Source organism: Mirounga leonina, unplaced genomic scaffold (assembly GCF_011800145.1).
Source record: "Mirounga leonina isolate KUSES-001 unplaced genomic scaffold, KU_Mleo_1.0 Mir_197, whole genome shotgun sequence".
Taxonomy (NCBI): domain Eukaryota; kingdom Metazoa; phylum Chordata; class Mammalia; order Carnivora; family Phocidae; genus Mirounga; species Mirounga leonina.
In genome coordinates, this window is record NW_023270494.1 from 3903310 (window position 1) to 3922889 (window position 19580).

A 19580-nucleotide genomic window follows, 5' to 3' on the forward strand; every position below is an offset into this window, starting at 1 on the left:
CGTCAACCAAAAACTGCTCTAAAAAAAAAAGTCTATTAGGAACTCTCGTGCACTGTTGGCGGGAATGCAAACCGGTGCAGCCACTGTGGAAAAGAGTATGGATGTTCCTCAAAAAATTAAAAATAGGGGCACTTGGGTGGCTCAGTCAGTTAAGCGTCTGACTCTTGATTTCAGGTCATGATCTCAGGGTGGTGAGATGGAGCCCCATGTCGGACTCTGCACGGGCATAGAGTCTGCTTAAGATTCTCTCTCTCCCTCCCCTTTCTCCCTCTCTCTAAAAAAATAAATAAATAAAAATAGAATGACCATATGATCCAGTAATTCCACTACTGGGAATTACCCAAAGAAAATGGAAACACTCACTTGGAAAGATATATGAACCCCTATGTTTACTGCAGCATTATTTACAATAGCCAAGATATGGAAGCAGCCCAAGTGTTCACTGATAAACAGATAAAGAAGATGTGGTACACACACACATACACACACACACAAACACATATGACACTGGAATATTACTCAGCCACAGTAAAGAATTAGATCTTGCCATTTGTGACAACATGGATGGACCTAGAGGGTATAATGCTAAGTGAAAGAAGTCAGTCAGAGAAAGACAAATACCGTATGATTTCACTCATATGTGGAATTTAAGAAACAAAACAAATGAGCAAATAAAGAAAATAAAGAGACAAAAAAACAGACTCTAAAATACAGAACACAAACTGGAGGTTCCCGGAGGGGAGAGGGGTGGGGGATGAGTGAATCACGTGAAAGGGATTAGGAGTACACTTAGCATGATGAGCATGGAGTAATCACTAGACCGTACACCTGAAAACTAATAGAACACTAATTATACTTTGATTAAAAAAACCCAAATCTATTAATTAAAGCAAACTTGCTGTATCTCTCTCAACAGCAACTTTCCATTACAACTCCGCAAATGAAACTGAGAGCAGAGCAGAAGTACATCTGTCTGGGAAACACCACCACTAAATTTATTTAAAAATATGTGATTAGCATGGAGGCACCTGGGTGGCTCAGTCAGTTAAGGCTCCGACTCTTGATTTCAGGTCTGGTCATGATCTTGGGGTCATGGAATCGAGCCCCAAGTTGGTCTCTGCGCTCAGCGCGGAGTCTGTGATTCTCTCTCTCTCTCTCCCTCTTCTTCTGCCCCTCCCCCAGCTCACACTCTCTCTAAATAAAGTCTTTTTTAAAAAAATAAAAATATGTGATCAGCATGCTACCATTTTGCTTTATTACACATTTTAATGTATCTGGCCCAAAGGTTTTACTCTAGACCCAGCTACTGCCTCTTAGGAAGCTCAGAGTATGAACACAATCGGTTCTTTTACTACAAAATTCAAAAGCAGCAGCCACAGAAGAAAAGGAGGAAGAGAAGGAGAAGCAAGAGGGACAGAATGAGGAAAGAGAACTATTAGTAAGCTACAGAGCTCTACCTACCCTTGCTGTGGAAAACCCTCCTTCTCTTTTGTAGTAACTGACCCTGGAGGCCAGCGCCCACAAGAGTCAAGTACTTCCGTCGACTGTCACCCAGCCTTTTCAAAGAACGGAAATGCAGAAAATCTGCCTGAACTCAGAATCCGATGGAAACAACTGGCAAGGACCTAAGAAATCACCCTGTCCCGCCCTCCTCCACACAGACTCCAGGGCCCAAGTGAGCTGACCAAGATGCACTGGCGCCTCGTCTCTGAGCGCCAGCCACGCTCTTCCACTACACCGCTGTCATCTTCTCAAAAACATCAGAAGACAAACGCAGGGCTGTCTCTCTTCAAAATATTTAGGGGAAAAGGAGTTCGTGCTACAGAAATGAAGAAGGCTAATATGAATGATATATGAATAAATGAATGCTATCAGTCGCTGGCTTTAAAGAAGTATAATAAATAAATGTTATCAATAGGTAACTAGTTTTGAATATAAAGCACCAATCCTAAGATATCTGAATATGGAATACTCCATTTTCCTCATGTCGTCTGCACTACATGATGTGTGGTCACTTTTATAGTCTCATTTTAAGAGTCAAAGAATCCCAAACCAGTCGCCCCTCTGAAGGGGAGAGGGCTGCATAGGGCAGGAGCCAGCCGGTGAACTAAATGTTTCTCACATTTTTGAAAGGTGGGGAAAGAACAATGGGGAATATGTGACAGAGACCAGACAAGGCCAGCAAAGTCTAAAACAGTTGCTTTCTGGTCCTTTGTAGGAAAAGTCTGAAGGAAAGGGAAGAGAAGCCTCACATAGCAGAGTGATGAGGTAGAAGGAACCAAGAATTCTGACCCTGTTGAGCCTCTTTTATATGAGAGAGTGATAAATGCTTCTCTGGTGTAAACCAGTATGTTTCAGATCTTTGAAAACTAACAGCTAACTCACATAATCTCAATTTTAAGTGGAGGATCTCAAAATCTGGTATGTTCGTATAATAATATAGATAAACCAAATGGGCAGTTTCTGACCAGCCATCTACTCTCTTCAGATACAAATTACTCCATCTCTCACCGCCCAAAGAAAGAGTAGGTATCCGAGTCATCGTGACACTGCTCTTCTCAAACTCACCTGCGTCTAAGCCTATCCCTCAACAACAGAGGCTCACAGACGAGTCTATCCTACACATCACTGTTTTAATAGAGCAGCAGAACACAGTCAGGCTGAGAATTTCAGCTTGATTTTATTTAGGGACCGTCAACAAGTCACTGACTCAGAGAACATGAAGACAGCAGCCAGCTTACTGGTGTGTGGGCCAACTCTCCCAGATCTCGCCTCTCCCCAGTAAACTACCAAATGACAGCGACACCTGCTGGGGAAAAGGCAGACATGAAACCATCCTCTGAGAAACCAAGGCTTCTTTAAAACAATTTTCTGCTTTCAGTTAAAATTTTCAGAGGGCACTGTCACAACAGGGCCCACAGAGCTTCTAAATTCCTACTACTGCTCTCCTCAAACAGCAGGCTACGGTGTGGGCAGGAAGTTCAAACGGGCCTTTCGGGGCTCTGGAGGGCAGATTTAGAAGGAGCTCCTCTTCAAACTTTGACAAGGAGACCAAGAGCAGGAACTTCCCTTGTTGCCGCAGCCTCCTTAAGTTTTATCCCACTGGTCAACACGTCTCAGTGTGTGAGCTTCAGTTCCACCACCCGGCACCCCCTGGGACAGTGGCCTTTCCCTCTGCCACCCACACCTTTGCACCATCCCAACCTCCGGTGTGGTCTGCAGACCGCCTGACGCTGCAGGCTCAAGGAACGAGACCTACCACCCACCAATGCTGCTCTAAGCCCCCACTGCTGCCCAGCAGCCCTCTGATAATCTAACATGCTATGCCAAAATTCCCTTATTTGAACTGCTGGAAACTTTTCCTACACGCTTCGAAACCCTGACACCAGCCAGCTCCCTCCTACAGAGGCAGAGGCGGTCCCTCGCCTGCGCACACTAAGCCCTCCTAGAGCCAGCCGCTCTTCTGGGCGCTGGGGCAATGCCCGAGAACAGAAAAGGCAGACTCCCGCCCATGGAGCTCACGTCTCAGCAGGGCAAGAAGGAAAGAAAGGCCGCATGGTGAGATACGAAACTGCAGAGGTTAGGTGCTCTGGAAAACCAGGGGCGCAGGGCACAGGAGTCAGGGGTCAAATCACTGTCTGCTGGCTTTCTCTGTCTAGCATTCTTTTTACCGCCTGTACCCTCATGTACCCTCTCTGTATTTATGTATTTAGGTCATGTTTGATGGATGCCAGTTTTGTGCCAGACACTGGGTATACTGTAGAAAACATATGGTTCCTGTCCTTGTAGTTTATAATCTAGTAAGAGATTATGATTCCACAAATACACAAGTACTCGCTGTGGTAAGCATGACAAGAGTAACAGTGGGCCAAAGAAGCTAATTCTGGTGAGGAAGTGACAATGAGGCTGGGCCTGGAGAACCGCCGGCCAGGTGAAGCGTGTGTGCGTGCACACCCAAGCTCGTGTGCATGTGCGGGCTACTCGAGCTCACACCCGCCAGCTGGCACAGTGTGGGGAAGGTCCTGACCTGAGAAGGAGCTTTCGTGCTGTCACGGGCTGAAACCATGCCATTGTGGCTGGAGTTTGGTGCCTCAAGGGAGAGCGGCTGGGCCTGAGGCTGGAGAGGCAGGTGTAGGCTCTGTAAGGAGTATGGAATCTACCTGGTGGCCAGTAGCTGGGAGAGCCCCCAGGATGTTCCTGTTCTGGCTGTAGCACACAGAGGAGTCTGGAGCCTTCGGTTTCGGGGAGAAATTCTCCAGGAACAGGCTCTTCTGATTATAAGTTCATGGAGAGTTGACATACTCTTTCACTGCTATTTAAACTCAACAAGCAGCTGACCTTGATCAACAGCCTGTCTGTGCAGGCTCTAGAGCCAGGGGGTCCTATCTGCGTGCCCCTTGTCACCTTCACAGGTAAAGGAAACAACATGGTAGCCACGGCCCCCAGCAGCAGGCCCCCTCCTTGCTCCACTCCACAAATCCTGCGGGGGCACCCTTGGGATGTTAGGTTTCCATCAAGGCCCACCTTCCCTTCCTCACCAGGGACTTAACAGAGCAGGGAGCAGAGGTGCCCGGTGCACCAAGACATTTCCATCTTATTACCCAAGTCATACTACCATGACATTCTCTTCTTTAAAAATTTATTTGGAAGGGCGCCTAGGTGGCTCAGTCTGTTAAGTGTCTGCCTTCGGCTCAGGTCGTGATCCCAGGGTCCTGGGATGGAGCCCCGCATCAGGCTCCCTGCTCAGTGGGGATTCTGCTTCTCCCTCCCCCACTGCCTGTCCCCCCCCCCCCCCGCCGCTTGTGTGCGTGCGCATGCTCTCTCTCAAATAAATAAAATCTTAAAAAAAAATTTATTTGGAAATACTTAAGATGTACAAAAGGCATAAATTCCAAATAATCAACAAACCTTCACGTACCCAATCTCTAGCTTAGACATAAAATGTCACCGATTCCACCAAAGCCCCATCTTCCCATCCCTCCCTGACTGTATACTAAAGAAATTCTCCCCATGAACAACTTGAGCTTTATCATTTCCAAGCACCTCTCTAGAGATACAGTGTAGTGGCTGTGGGTATGGACTTGGGGTTTAAATTTCAGCTCTGCCCCTTACTGGCTGGTGACCCTGGGTAAGTTACTTAACCTGTCACTCAGTTGTACCATCTGTAAAATGTGGATTAAGTGGGGGATAAAACGGGGGTCAGAGTACCTTACTGAGAAGGTTCTTTGAGGAGTGAATGTTAATATATGTAAAGAACTGTTCAGAACAATATCTAGCACATAAGTGCACTATAAACGTTTATTACGGTAAAGGAAAAACATGCAAGGACACTTGTTAAGGATGGTGACGCAGCTCCATCCAGGACCCTCACGATGGGCTGATGGGCGTAGGGACCGTGTGCTGGGATTTACAGTGGGGGAGAGAGATTGGGCTCGACTCTGAGTGCAGCGGGGACAGGCAGGAATTTATAGCCAGGGAGCACGGGAGTGGAGCAGCGAATGGAAAACCACTAAGAGGAAACGTAGAGGGTAAGGGGGCTCCTGGCTAAACTTATCTAGCAGGATTCTCGCTGAAGGCCAGCCAGGGTGTCAGGCATCACCCGGGGGCCAGTGGAGGATGAGGAACCTGGTCAGACATCCGGGAAGCAGAGGGGGCTTCTGGTGAAGCTGACGTAGCAGGGTTCTTTTTTTTTTTTTTAAGATTTTATTTATTTATTTGACACAGAGAGAGACAGCGAGAGCAGGAACACAAGCAGGGGGAGTGGGAGAGGGAGAAGCAGGCTTCCCGCCGAGCAGGGAGCCCGATGCGGGGCTCGATCCCAGGACCCTGGGATCATGACCTGAGCCGAAGGCAGACGCTTAACGACTGAGCCACCCAGGCGCCCATGACGTAGCAGGGTTCTTGCTAAAACTGGATTTTATAAGGAAGTGCATGGACGGGCCTAGGAGATGGTCTAGGAGCCTGACTGAAGTTTGGTCAAGTCTTGGCCAGTCTTAATAATCCTCCTCACTCCTTTTCCCCTCTCGGAAGCAATGGGAAGGATTTTAGGCTGATGAACAAAACTCTAAGTCACATGAGACATGAACTGCAATTAGTGAACTAACTAAAGAAGGGAGGCAGGTAGGCAGAGATTCTTGACAGAAGCAATGTGGTAACTTAGCACAGATACTCACAGCTGTACTCAGGACTGGAGAATTACATCTCTCGTCTGGCCCTAAACCTCCCCATTTAATTTGGGTCTCACATTTCTACCGTCTGGAAAGTGTCAAACACTATACAAAAGTTAATGAGCAGTCATCCATTCCATCATTTTTAAAAACGTTCCAGGGCAGTAGTCAAAGCTGTCTCTCCCTGCCCCCCACCCCCCAACATGCACACCAGGGGCAGGACTGACACGTCTGGCTCCTAGCTGCAAGGAGGCCCCAGTTGTGGATCAGACCTCATGCGATCTGGCAGGCAGTGACCTCGCTGCTCTCTGTCTGCTACCCCAGCACTGACTGTACGCATAGCCCTAGAAATGGTGGACGTTTCTAGGCAGGGTCCTAGTTCCCATTCACTGCCTTAGTGGCGGTGGGAGACAGTGCTGATGGCAGCTTCCCGGTCACTGGGCTGCGGCGGTGACAACTGTGCACTGGAGTCAACAGTGCCAGTGAGGCCTCCTGATCCTTTCCCAAGGAGCAGCTCTTTGGGATGACTCTGTGGGGAATCATTTCTAGAGGCCCAGCTCAGGGGGTGCCCCCTCCCTCTGGCCTCGCAATGGTTTTATAAGCACTCAATTCCCTGTACTTAAAAAAAGCTAGAGTGGTTTCTATACACTTCAACTAAACTCTGATTAAGAGCACAGATCCTTTTTTAGCAAGTAGAATATTCAGCTCTTTCACTCACCTAGACAACATCATGGTGTGTGGTCATGACCTAGATATTCAACAACGGTTTCCTTGTAATGGCGTTTACCATAATGGGACTTCCTTACACATGCCCTCCATCAGAATCTCCTGGGCTACCACGATAAAGCCTAAAGCACACTGACAGCTATAAGCATGCAATGGTGTATTTTAAAAGTAATTCTTTATAGATAAATGCCAACCTAGAGGGACATGTTAACATGTCTTATTTCTGAAATTTGCATGCATCTTACAATTAGTGTATAAATTTAACACAGTTTCCTCATTGGCCCTCCAACTGCATCTGTAGGTCAGACATTAGAACAATGATGTTCTTTAACTGGTGGCATCTTAGAAGTTAAGAAATAGAAGTTTTTGTATGATAAAACATAGAATTTCTCTCCTGTACAGATACCACACAATGACAGAAGAAAAATATTCAAAAATCATGCATTAATTCTAGCTATTTCAGAATATATGCTCAAAGATTCAGAGTTTCTTAAAATTTAAAATTTACACTTACTTAAACAACTATAAAAGAGAACTATTTTCCTGGGCTAAAATAATCTGTGTTTCCAAGGAAGATTTTCATTATTACAATCTCTTCTGTAACCTACAAAGCAGCCAACGCTGTAGTGAGAAGCTCCTTAGAACAACTAGAGGCGAGGGGAAGACAGCGATGTGCAGGAGGGTCCATCTGCTGTGTTTATTGGCAGTTCCGGAGGGGTACCAAGCAGTGGCCTTCTGTGTGTTCTGTTGATGGCTTCTGGCTGATCTGTCACCATGGCAACTTCGGGAGCTCAACTCAAAATGAGCACAAACTCATTAACTACTAAACTACATTATCTTAGTGCCTGTTGCTAATGAGAGAATGCTGTTCAGAAATATTTTCTATTCTAATGTACTACAGTTACCTCTCTAAAAAGCATGAAATTACATTAAATGCTACTCTTAGTATATCAGACTGTATAATATGAATGTTAAAGTAAATTTACTTTAATAATGACTACTAACAGTAAGAATCATTTTATTAGAAGATTACTTCGTTTTGGGCCTTGGATTCTTCTACTTTAAAAAAATGTACTATTTATCATACAGGCAAATATTTCTAAGTTCTTTTAAGCAACAGCCGGCAGATTTAGAAGATCAAAATAGAAACTTTTGATAACAGCGTATGTTAAAGCCAAGTAACAAATACAGCACTAGTACATATTGGCTTTTCTTTTTTTTTTTTTTTTATATTGGCTTTTCTATCATCTTTTCAATATGTAACATTAACTAGAAATACTCCCCAAACGAGGCACACTGGACAGACAGTGAACAGAGTCCACTGAGTGCACAGCTTCTCAGCTTTCTCCCTTCCAGCCTAACCTCGTCTCTTTCCACGCTCAATCATCCGTAACTGAACAAGCTCTTGAAAAACATCAAATCCTAAATCTCATGAAACACAGAGGGTTTAAGTGGAATCATGTCTGAAATGTGTTCTCTCAGGGCATGCATACTGCCCTGTGTGGTAGGATTGTGCGTGTGTTTTCTTTAATAAATGTAAAAATCGTGGACCAGCAATAATCCTGGGATGTTTGTCCTCCAAAAGTGCAGAATCCAAGAGCCTGCCAGAAGAGGGAGCCCGAGTCAGACTATGCCAACATTTAGTCCAAGAGGGATGGGGAATCGGCCATGTTGCAATCTGATTTTGAAAAGGAATATTCCAGGGGCACCTGGGTGGCTCAGTTGTTAAGCATCTGCCTTTGGCTCAGGTCATGATCCCAGGGTCCTGGGATCGAGCCCCGCATCAGGCTGCCTGCTCAGCGGGAAGCCTGCTTCTCCCTCTCCCACTCCCCCACTTGTGTTCCCTCTCTCGCTGTGTCTCTGTCAAATAAATAAATAAAATCTAAAAAAAAAAAAAAAAGAAAAGAAAAGAGAAGGAATATTCCAGGGGCGCCTGGGTGGCTCAGATGGTTAAGTGTCTGCCTTCTGCTCAGGTCATGATCCCAGGATCCTGGGATCAAGCCCTGTGTCGGGCTCCCTGCTCAGCAGGGAGCCCGTTTCTCTCTCTCCCTCCGCTGCCCACCCTGCTTGTGCGCTCTTGCTCTGTCAGATAAATACAATCTTAAAAAAAAAAAAGGAATATTCCACCTCTACATGCCCTGTGCACACTAGGTCCCCACCTACCTTAGCCTCACTGACACCACTCTCCCCCTTGCTGACAACTCACCTTCTATGCCAACTTTTTGTTTTAGTTCCTGGAGAATGCCACACGGGCCAGCTAGCCTTTGCAAATGCTGTTCCCTCCGAATGTGGAAGCCCGTGAGTCCTCTCTCTACTTTCCCTGGCCTAACCCCAACTGGCCTAGCTGCCTTCTCTCCATCCTTCGGACCTTGATTCAGCATCACTTGGGATGCCTTCGCTCACTGCAGCCTGGTTCCAGTTTTTATGTTCTATGCATTCATGAGACAATGTTCCTTTCCTTCACAGTAGCCATCCCAGTCAGTTCTGACACACACAGCATCGTGACTGATGTTTCTGCCCATTCTCCATAAGATTTGAAGCTACAAGGGGGTGCAAAGCATATCTGTTGTTTTTTTTTTTTTTAAATCTTTTTCTCCCCATACCAAACAGTGCCAGGCAAACCGGTGTTTGATAAGTATCTGCTGGATCACATGAGTAACCCAGTTGGTCTCCCAAGTTCTGCTGGCTCTACCACACGACCCTTCCTGTGCACCCTCACCACGGAGCTGTCATCTCGAGTGTGAAGTGTGGAGCAGTCTAACTGTACCAGCTGCATCCAGCTCCCTCTCCAACTGTCTGATTCATCTTCAATCTGGCATGTTCCATGATCTTTCTAAAATATAAATCTCATGAAGTCACTCCCACTTAAAATCTCCAGTGGCTCCCTCTGGTCTGAAAGGTCAAATCTGAAGTCCTAAGATGGACTCTATGAGCTGGTCTCCCTGCCCTCCACCTCTCCAGTTTCAACTCCTTTTTTTTGGTCGGATAGGCTGTTAAGAGTGCTCAATTCTACTGGCCTCATGGGTGGGTTCAGAACGGCTGGGATAAGGTACCCCCCCAATCTCATTTTCATGGCTAACTTGGGGACAACCGGGAAAGTGGCCAACTCTAGCGTGCATTCATCTCATTCTAAAGCAGTTTTTGCCTTTCTCCCAGTTTTCTCATTTATTTTTTAAAACAGGCCATCTTTTCTTACAGGGACATAAACAATGAATAGAAACATGACCAAGTGAATGTACTTAAATCCTTTCAGGTAGAAGATGTGGGATAAATGTATCACAACCCTCAGAACACTTTAGTGCATTCATTTTCTTATATATCTAACTCTTCCTCCTAATACATCTCTTTGAGAACAGGGAACTTACCTCTGCTGTCTGACAGGTATTTGTTAATTGTTTGTTTAATTAATGAACTAACTTGACAACTCTAGATAGCAAAATGTGACTAACAGCTCATTTATTAATGCAATCTTTAGGTGTGTTAAAAGCAAGACAAAATGTGATCGCAGTTAAAAGTGCGCATTTTCTGAAATTACTGTATTACAAATAGCTGTGCACATGGAGAGAAAGGGAAATGATGGATTACGAAGGAAGCTAAGCTGCAGTGATGAGTCTTTCTGCCTGACTCTAGAGGTCAATGTAGTATTAGAAACCAATCTGGAATAAGAAAGCAAGTAACTCAACTTTTTAAAAAGTAGCAAAATATTTGAATATTCACCAATGATACACAGCAAAAAAGCACATGAGAATAACATTCCACACCACCAGTCATTACAGAAACTCAAATCAAAAGCACAATAAGAGATCACCACACACCTCTACAAGGATCAAGACTGATTTTCCAAGTATTGGTAAGGATGTAGCACTGGGAAGTGGTATAACCACTTTGAAAAGGTTTTGCAGATTCTTGAAGGTTAAACATACATCTACCCTAAGATCCAGCCATTCTATTCCTACATATTTACCACAGAAAAAGCAAAGCACATATCCTTATGGAGACTTGTATACCAAAGTTCATAGAAGCTTTATTCACGAGAGCTAAAAATGAGAAACAACTCAAATGTCCATGACCAGGTAAAAGGACAAACAAATTGTGATATATCCAAACCATAGAACCCCGCTCAGCAATAAAAAGAAGTGAACTGCTGATATACACAACAGGGACAAACCTCAAAAGCATTACTCCGAGTGAAAGAAGCCAAGAGTGCATCCTGCGTGGTTCCATTGCTCTAACTGGAGTCTAGAAAAGAAAACCTGTAGTGATGGGAAGCAGATCAGTGTTTGCCTATGGACCGATGAAGGTGGGGAGGGCCTGAGAACTGGGTTGGCAGGGGTGCAGGGAGACTTCCAGGAGTGATGGATTATTGTCTTGACTGTGGGGATGGTTTCACAGGTACGCACATACCAAGACTTACTAAACTGTTCTCTTTAAATACATGTAGTTTACTGTGTGCCAATTTAACTCAATAAAGTGGTTAAAAAAAGCAAAGCAAAGAAAGTAATCTGTTAAGTGATTTCTCAGAGAGCAGACTATCAGCTTCCTTTGGAGCTATAAATTGTAACTTTCTCTAAACTTCGAACTGCCTTTATATTTAACATTACAGTTTAGTTAACCTAATCAGAGACATGGACTTCTGCTTTATCTGAGACTTAGCAGAAGGGCCCTCAAGAAGATGCTGTTACCATTGCACTACTGGGTATTTACCCCAAAGGTACAAATGTAGTAATCTGAAGGAGCACCTGCACCCCAATATTTATAGCAGCCATGTCCACAATAGCCAAACTATGGAAAGAGCCCAGATGGCCATCGACAGATGACTGGATAAAGAAGATGGGGTATATATATACAATGGAATATTACGCCATAAAAAAAAAAAAGAAATCTTACTATTTGCAAGGACGTGGATGGAACTAGAAGGTATTATGCTAATCGAAATAAGTCAATCAGAGAAAGACAATTATCATATTATCTCACTGATATGTGGAATCTGAGAAACAAGGCAGAGGATCATAGGGGAAGAGAGGAAAAACTGAAACAAGAAGAAACCAGAGAGGGAGACAAACCATAAGAGACTCTTAATCTCAGGAAACAAACTGAGGGCTGCTGGAGTGGAGGGGGGTGGGAGAGATGGGGTGGCTGGGTGACGGACACTGGGGAGGTTTTGTGTTGTGGTGAGCACTGTGAATTGTGTAAGACTGATGAATCACAGACCTGTATCCCTGAAACAAATAATACATTATATGTTAATAACAAAAAAATAAAATAAGAAGAGAATCCCTTAAGCTTGACACCCACCTTGAGCTATTGGATTATTTGAAGTTGGACACAAAACAATGTACTCTACTCCACTTATTTATGCCATTTTTTTATATTTATACCTGAATTGTGCAGATAATAACCTGTACGTTTCTGACTATAAATTACTCCTCAATAAAAAAAAGAAAAATGAATTTTAAAAATCCAACTTCAGGGGCACCTGGTTGGCTCAGTCGTTGGGAGTATGTGGATCTTGATCTTGGGGTAAGTTCAAGCTCCACATTGGATGTAGAGAGTATTTAAAAAAAAAAAAAATCTTTTCTCCCCCCAATAAAATCCTTAAAAAAAAAAAAAATAAAAGAAGATGCTGTTGGGGGCGCCTGGGTGGCTCAGGTCATGATCCCAGGGTGCTGGGATCGAGCCCCACATCGGGCTCCCTGCTCTGCGGGAAGCCTGCTTCTCCCTCTCCCACTCCCCCTGCTTGTGTTCCCTCTCTTGCTGTGTCTCTGTCCAATAAATAAATAAAATCTTAAAAAAAAAAAAAAGATGCTGTTAAAGGGCTTGTAACAGGAGCACTATGTTGCCTCCCTGCCACCAGTAGATTTATACTTCCTTCCTTCTAAAATTCAATGAAGAATTTATATGTATGTACCTGCTTAGCTGTTTTCTTTTTCCAGTAATTTTTATCCTTTTAAGTTGCCTACGTGTTAGGGGAAAAATACCACATCTTAATTTACTTTCTTTTGTTCCCATAGAAAAAATATTAATGTATTATATCTTTTTTCTGTCAGGGATTTAACAGTAAAATTAAATAATTACTTTAAACATAGAGCAACATGGCTAAAGAAAGACATCTAATATTTAAAATCCTGTAAGATACCATCCCATAAAGAATTCACATAATGAATCTCTTAGGAATTTCTTTCAGCCTTATTTGAAAAGATCCTAAGTTACTTCCTAAGATGAATGATTATACTGATAATGGATATACAATATTGATGTCTCCTTCATATGACAGCAGAAAAAATATTTAACTGACAGCCACCAGATGAGGATTCTAGTTCTGCCACTAAGTCTAGCTGTCAAAACGTGTGCAGACTAACCTCTCTGAATCTCACTTCCAAACCAATGAAGGAACTGGAGAATCTCTAAGAATGCTTCAAACGCTAAGATTTTATTAATTTTTCAGACAGGCAAACAAAATGCCATATATTATAAAATACACTGTGCGAAGCACACTAACTAGACTTTTAGCTATTGCTTTTAAGGGTAACTCATATAGTCAAAATAATATATGTTTTGGTTATGTGGATGTGAACATGGATACATGTAAACTCAAGGAATCTGGCCAACTTTATTACACAGTGTAATTCAGGAGATGTGATGCCTTATAAAAATTAACTGCTGAATATTGTGTTGAGCAAATAGCTCACAACTGAGCAAATAGCACTCAGCCAACTCTGCTAAAAAGAAAAAAAAGTGCCACCTACCTGGCGAAGTACAGAGAAGTGGGTTCTCACTTGTATTCATTCGCATCTAGATCTGACTATGAAATTGGGAAGGCACCCTTTAAACTTCAATGCTCACCTTCATTCATACTGAGAAAACCATGTATAGAATGAGCCTTAACAGGAATACAGCACAGTGCAAATAATCTGTGACCCCAAAACCTTTATCACTCAATGTAAGGCTACTGAAAGAATATGGTTTCAACTGATTTACATTAACAAAAGCACATAAAGATTTTCTTAAAATTAGCATTACAAATTGAATGCATGGCAAAGTTGAATACCCAAATGCAAAACTTATAGTCCTTTCAAGCAAGATTAGGAGTCTAATCATAATGTATGAATTTATAAAAGTATATGACTCAAAATCAAAAAGCATTAATCATATGGAGTTTGAGACATATTGGGTCATCAAGATACTTGCTTTCATACATGATATAATTAACTTTGAGCTTTTTGCTTGAAAACTTATCTTTCTATTTTGTGAACTTTAGAAAATCTGGCCAAAACCAATGAATTAAATTACTTCACGTTTATGGGTATTATAATTAATCCTTAAAAAAAATTAAATCCATAAAAAACCCAGAAAACAATATGGAAAATTTAGGCTCAGTCATCACATCACATATAAAGCTACTATTATCTGTGCCCAAATTAAGGGCAGTGCCCAAAATAAAGGAGATTACTGATGACCGAAGCAAAACCCATTATACAGTGTCCAACACTCAGATACCAGGTCCTCCACAGCAGAAATACAATATATAGGTGAGATTACATCTGATTGCCCTCCCACAACTGTGAGAGCATCTCGAGTCTCACTAAAGGCATAACAAGTAGTGGTGCTCAGCTACCTCTTTCTTGAGTCCCTGATAATGCAAAGACAATGTTTAGCAGAAATTACAAGAAACTATTTTTTTTGTGGAAAGGCTCATACAAAGGCTTTCAAATTGCTCAGTGCAGCTCTTTGAGGGGCAAGGGATGGGGGAGTGTTAATTAAGGGAAGCAGCAGGCCCAGCCTGTGTTGTCCAACACACATGTCCAGTCAGAAATTCAGAACCACCTTCCTGCAGGCAGTTAATTTTGATTCGACCCAGTAATAATGGAGCATCTGAGAAAAATTTAAACCTTGATACTGCTAATATTCATTAATGAATTATCTAGCAGCACTGTTAGATTATTTATAATTTAAAAAGCTTTTTTTTTTCTGTTTAGGAGACATTAATAATCATTATTATTATTATGTGTGCTAAGGCCAGCTGATGACAAATTGGACCCAAAGGAGCAGTAATTTAGAGAAGATAAAAGGAGAAGAGAAAACACCAGTAGACTTTGGAGTAAGCAAGGAAATGCTCATCAGAACAGTAATGGGAAATAATAATTCTGTGTAGTGTGGCAGGATCATTATATGACCATAAGCAAAGAGAAAACATTGACAATGACAAGAGAATACGGCTGGTATTGAATCAGGTTATAAAAACTTCTCAGAATGTTAAAAAAAAAAAAAGGAAATAAATGACTCAGAACAACAATCCCGTAGTTTTAAATGCAAGTGGAAGAAACCATTCTTCCTTATTCAAGATCATAACTGCTAACACAACTATGTACCAAAACCCTCTGGACCTTCTGAAAAAGTGTGCTATACATTCACACTGCTTCTGAGAGTGAGAGACAAATGTCCTTTCTGGGAACTGGGCTGCCTTTTAATATTTACTTTACACGAAATCCCACCTTACTGTGACCCTGGTGCCGGCACCGGGAGGCCCACTGCATGGGGGTCAGAAGGCCCGGTTCAAGCCACCTCACACCTGGCCTGCTCAGTTATGAAGTTCGAATGATGTCACATACATAAACTTTACTTTGGAGACCCCAAGATGCCAAACCAAAGCAGAGTACTCGTGGTGGCACCACCCAAACAGCACGCTGCTAAGTCTCTCTGGCACTCGTGCCTGCACGCACACCGTGTACATGCGTCCCGCAGAATCTTGAAAATCCTAACAACTAATTCTAGCTCACTTTTACCAAGCACTAACTATGTGCTGGGCACCAAGCCCTTTTCATACATGATCTCATTGAATCTTCACAGGAGCTTTATTGAGGTGGGAGCCGCCCACTCACCAGCTTTCCCATTTTCAGTAGGAGATACTTGCAGCTTGGAAAAATCAAGTAACTGGCCCCAGATTTAACAGAGCTGGCGGACGTGGCTCCTGAGCACACGCCCCGTCTCCTCGCACAGCCCCTGACCAGGGCAAGCACAGGGTGAAGAAGCTCCCAATGCTGCTGCCATTGTGCCCCTTCTCCAGCAAACCCCAGGGACGCCTCTGTTCCTGGGGGAACTACTTGTGTTTCCAACACCCGCTGAGACACTAACAAGTAAATTTTCGACTTAGGAAAAAAAAAAAAATCTTCTATATATCAATAAGCAAAGAGGGAATACAGAAAGAATATACCTCTTTTTGTTATACAGTCGGCAAAGAGAAATTGGAAGCTTCAAAAAAATTCAGTATCTTTTGGCTGTTCTTATTCAAATTGGATCACCTTTATCAGTTTAGTCCTTGTTTGGTGGAAAGCAAAGCAAAGGAAAAGTAAAAAGCATTGTTCAGAAAGCAAACATAACATTCTTTAGGCATTTTAGATGAAACCAATGCCAATGAAGTGCAGATGTGAAACCAGTGATAAATGAAGAAATGCACAGTGAATGATAAAAAGAAGATTCAAAAGGTTCAAAGCCAGGGTTAGGTTCTTTGTTTTTAACTATCAATTAAAATAAAAGTCATCTTCATCACAAAAAGTGTGGTACTGCCATACAATGTACCACCCCCAAATAAAATAAACTTACCTTTGGTTTTTTGATCAGCAGCCTGAAAAAAAAAAAATCAGAAACTCTTTAGGAATAATAATGTGTAGAATGTGCATATCTATGAAAGTTTATAAGCAGATTTTAATACTGGAAATTTTAAAAACAAGTTTTTGCCCAATTTATTAAAATTTATTACAGGGAAAATGTATAATTGTCTACATGCTATTACATGCCGATATTGATCTAAAGGCCAAAAAAAAAAAATCTATCCGGAAGCTCATCAGAGCTCTGTATTTTAATATAAACTAAAAGGTACACAGTTTAAATTACAAGGTATGTTAAACTAGGCAAGACCAACAAAAAATTGCCTAATTTGGTATATTAAATGAGGTAAGATTTAAGTGAGATGGTAAGATTTACAGAAGGACTTTTAATTTTTAATAACAATAGGATTTATAAAAGAACATTTGCCCAAACCTGCAAAAATTATTTCTAGCTTTCCTAATAAAATCAGTTACATGGCCCTTTTCCTCATTTCTCAGACATGGTTGTTCTGGACAGTTCGCAGTAAGTGGAATAGCACAGACATTCTTAATCACCAAAAACAAAAATCAGACTTCTTTAAAACACAGCTCTACTATTTGTAGTTCCTTAAGAAAGACATTCTGTGGCTGTCACTCTGTATTTATTTCGCTAGCACAACATCTATTTTTTGCTAATTATAGCTTTAGCACATTGATATTTTGAGGTCATAAAATGGAACTCTAACCTAATGGCTGTGACAATGCAAATGAGACACACAATGATCACAGGCAGTGAAGCAGGAATGCCATCCAAACCTTTTTCTGAGCACCTTCCTTCTTTTTCTTTTCTTCCTGCTTTTTCTTTTTCTTTTCTTCCATCAAACGTTCCTCTTTTTGTGTTTCTTGTTCTTTCTCCCTATGAAACAAAGAAAGGTGGCATTGGTATAAGGTCCATTTAAAATCAAACAACGAAAAAGCATTAGCTGCAGGGAGTTTTAGGTCAGGTTGGGTTTCATGCGAAGTACTCTAAAGGGCACTCTGAGAAGGGGCAAGAAACATGGGGCACTTCTCTAGGGCCACCACTTCTCGGGGTGGCCCTGACCGAGTCAGTGCTTCTGGGGTCACTCATTCCGCCCACGTGTCGAACACCATGCTTCTAGCAGGGAGCAAGTTAGGCAATAAGGGGACAAAATGGAGTAAGACACTGTTCCTACAGTCCAGCCCCAGACCCACATCTCTCCTTGTGGTCTCAGGGGCCACACGGTCAGCATCCTCCCGACTACCTATTAAAAACAGATTCCTGGGGAACCTGGGTGGCTCAGGTTATGATCCAAGGGTCCTGGGATCAAGCCCCACATCCAGTTCCCTGCTCGGCGGGAAGCCTACTTCTCCCTCTCCCACTCCCCCTGCTTGTGTTCCCTCTCTCACTAGGTCTCTCTCTGTCAAATAAATAAATAAAATCTTTAAAAAAACCACAAAGATTCCTGGGTTCTGCCCTAACCCAACCAAATCAGAATCTTTGGAGGTGATTCTCAAGCATTCTGTAATTATATGTTTGCTTGAAAAACCAATTATTTTTTTTTTTTAGATTTTTTCCCCCAAGTTTTAAATTCCAGTTAGTTAACACCCAGTATAATACTAATTTTAGGTGTAGGATTTAGTGGTTCAGCACTTACATACAAAACCTGGTGCTCATCATAGCATGTGCCCTCCTTAATCCCCAATACCCATTTGACCCATCCCCTGCCACCTCCCTCCAGCAACCCTCAGTTTGTTTTCTTTTCTTTTTTTTTTTTTAAAGATTTTATTTATTTATCTGACAGAGAGAGACACAGCGAGAGAGGGAACACAAGCAGGGGGAGTGCGAGAGGGAGAAGCAGGCTTCCCGCGGAGCAGGGAGCCCGATGCGGGGCTCGATCCCAGGACCCTGGGATCATGACCTGAGCCGAAGGCAGACGCTTAATGACTGAGCCACCCAGGCGCCCCCCTCAGTTTGTTTTCTATAGTTAAGAGTCTGTTTCTTGGGGCACCTGGGTGGCTCAGTTGGTTAAGCAACTGCCTTCGGCTCAGGTCATGATCCTGGAGTCCCGCATCGGGCTCCCTGCTCAGCGGGGAGTCTGCTTCTCCCTCTCCCGCTCCCCCCTCTTGTGCTCTGTCTCTAAAATAAATAAATAAAATCTTTAAAAAAAAAAAAAAGAGTCTGTTTCTTGGTTTGCCTCTTACCCCCACCCACCCCATGTTCATCTGTTTCTTGAAATCATAAGGGATTTGTCTTTCTCTGACTTATTTCGCTTAGCATAATATTCTAGCTCCATCCACGTTGTTGCAAATGACAAGATTTCATTCTTTCTGATGGCTGAGTAATATTCCATAGTGTGTGTGTGTGTGTTCACACACACACACTGCAACTTCTTTACTCAACGGACATTTGGGCTCTTTCCATGGTTTGGCTACTACTAAAAATGCTGCTATAAACATCAGGGTGCATGTAGCCCTTCAAACTAGTATTTGAGTAAATACCTAGTAGTGCAATTGCTGGATGGCAGAGTAGTTCTATTTTTAACTTTTTGGGGAACCCCCACACTGTCTTCCAGAGTGGCCGCACCAGTTTGCATTCCCACTAACAGTGGGAATGGGCATCCTTGCCAAGAGAAAGCAATTATTTTTTAAATAAAGATTCCTACATGATATGTTTGTTTGAAAGAGCAATTTTTTTTAAGTAGGCTCCACGACCAGCGTGGAGTCCAACACAGAGCTTGAACTCACGCCTGATATCAAGACTTGAGCTGTGATCAAGAGTCAGATGCATTAAACGACTGAGCCATCCAGGTGTCTCAAAGAGCAACTAATTTTTTTTTTTTTTTTTTTTTTTGCGAGAGAGAGCAAGCGAGCATTGGGGTGGGGGGAGAGGCAGGAGAGGGAGAGAGAGAATCTTAAGCAGGTTTCACGCTCAGTGTGGAGCCCAGTGCGGGGCTTGATCTCAAGACTCTGAGATCATGACCTGGGCTGAAATCAAGAGTCGGACGCTTCACCAACTGACCCATCCAGGCACCCCAAGAGCAATTAGTTTTTAAACAAAGATTCCTACACAGCACGGTGAGCT

General features: G+C 42.9%; 1 protein-coding gene across 5 annotated transcripts in view; it reads right to left on the reverse strand.

Annotated features, from left to right (window-relative positions):
* TNRC6C (trinucleotide repeat containing adaptor 6C) overlaps positions 1-17824 on the reverse strand; it is a 101693-nt gene extending 83869 nt beyond the window's left edge. For all 5 annotated transcript variants that reach the window (XM_035025894.1, XM_035025893.1, XM_035025892.1 and 2 more), the window contains exons 1-2: positions 17294-17824; positions 16494-16515 (exon numbers count right to left, since the gene is read on the reverse strand). In XM_035025894.1, the coding sequence (XP_034881785.1) occupies positions 16494-16515; positions 17294-17356 (85 nt within the window). In that variant the 5' untranslated portion in view covers positions 17357-17824. The remainder of the gene's footprint in view (positions 1-16493; positions 16516-17293) is intronic.
* Between the last annotated feature and the right edge of the window lie 1756 nt (positions 17825-19580).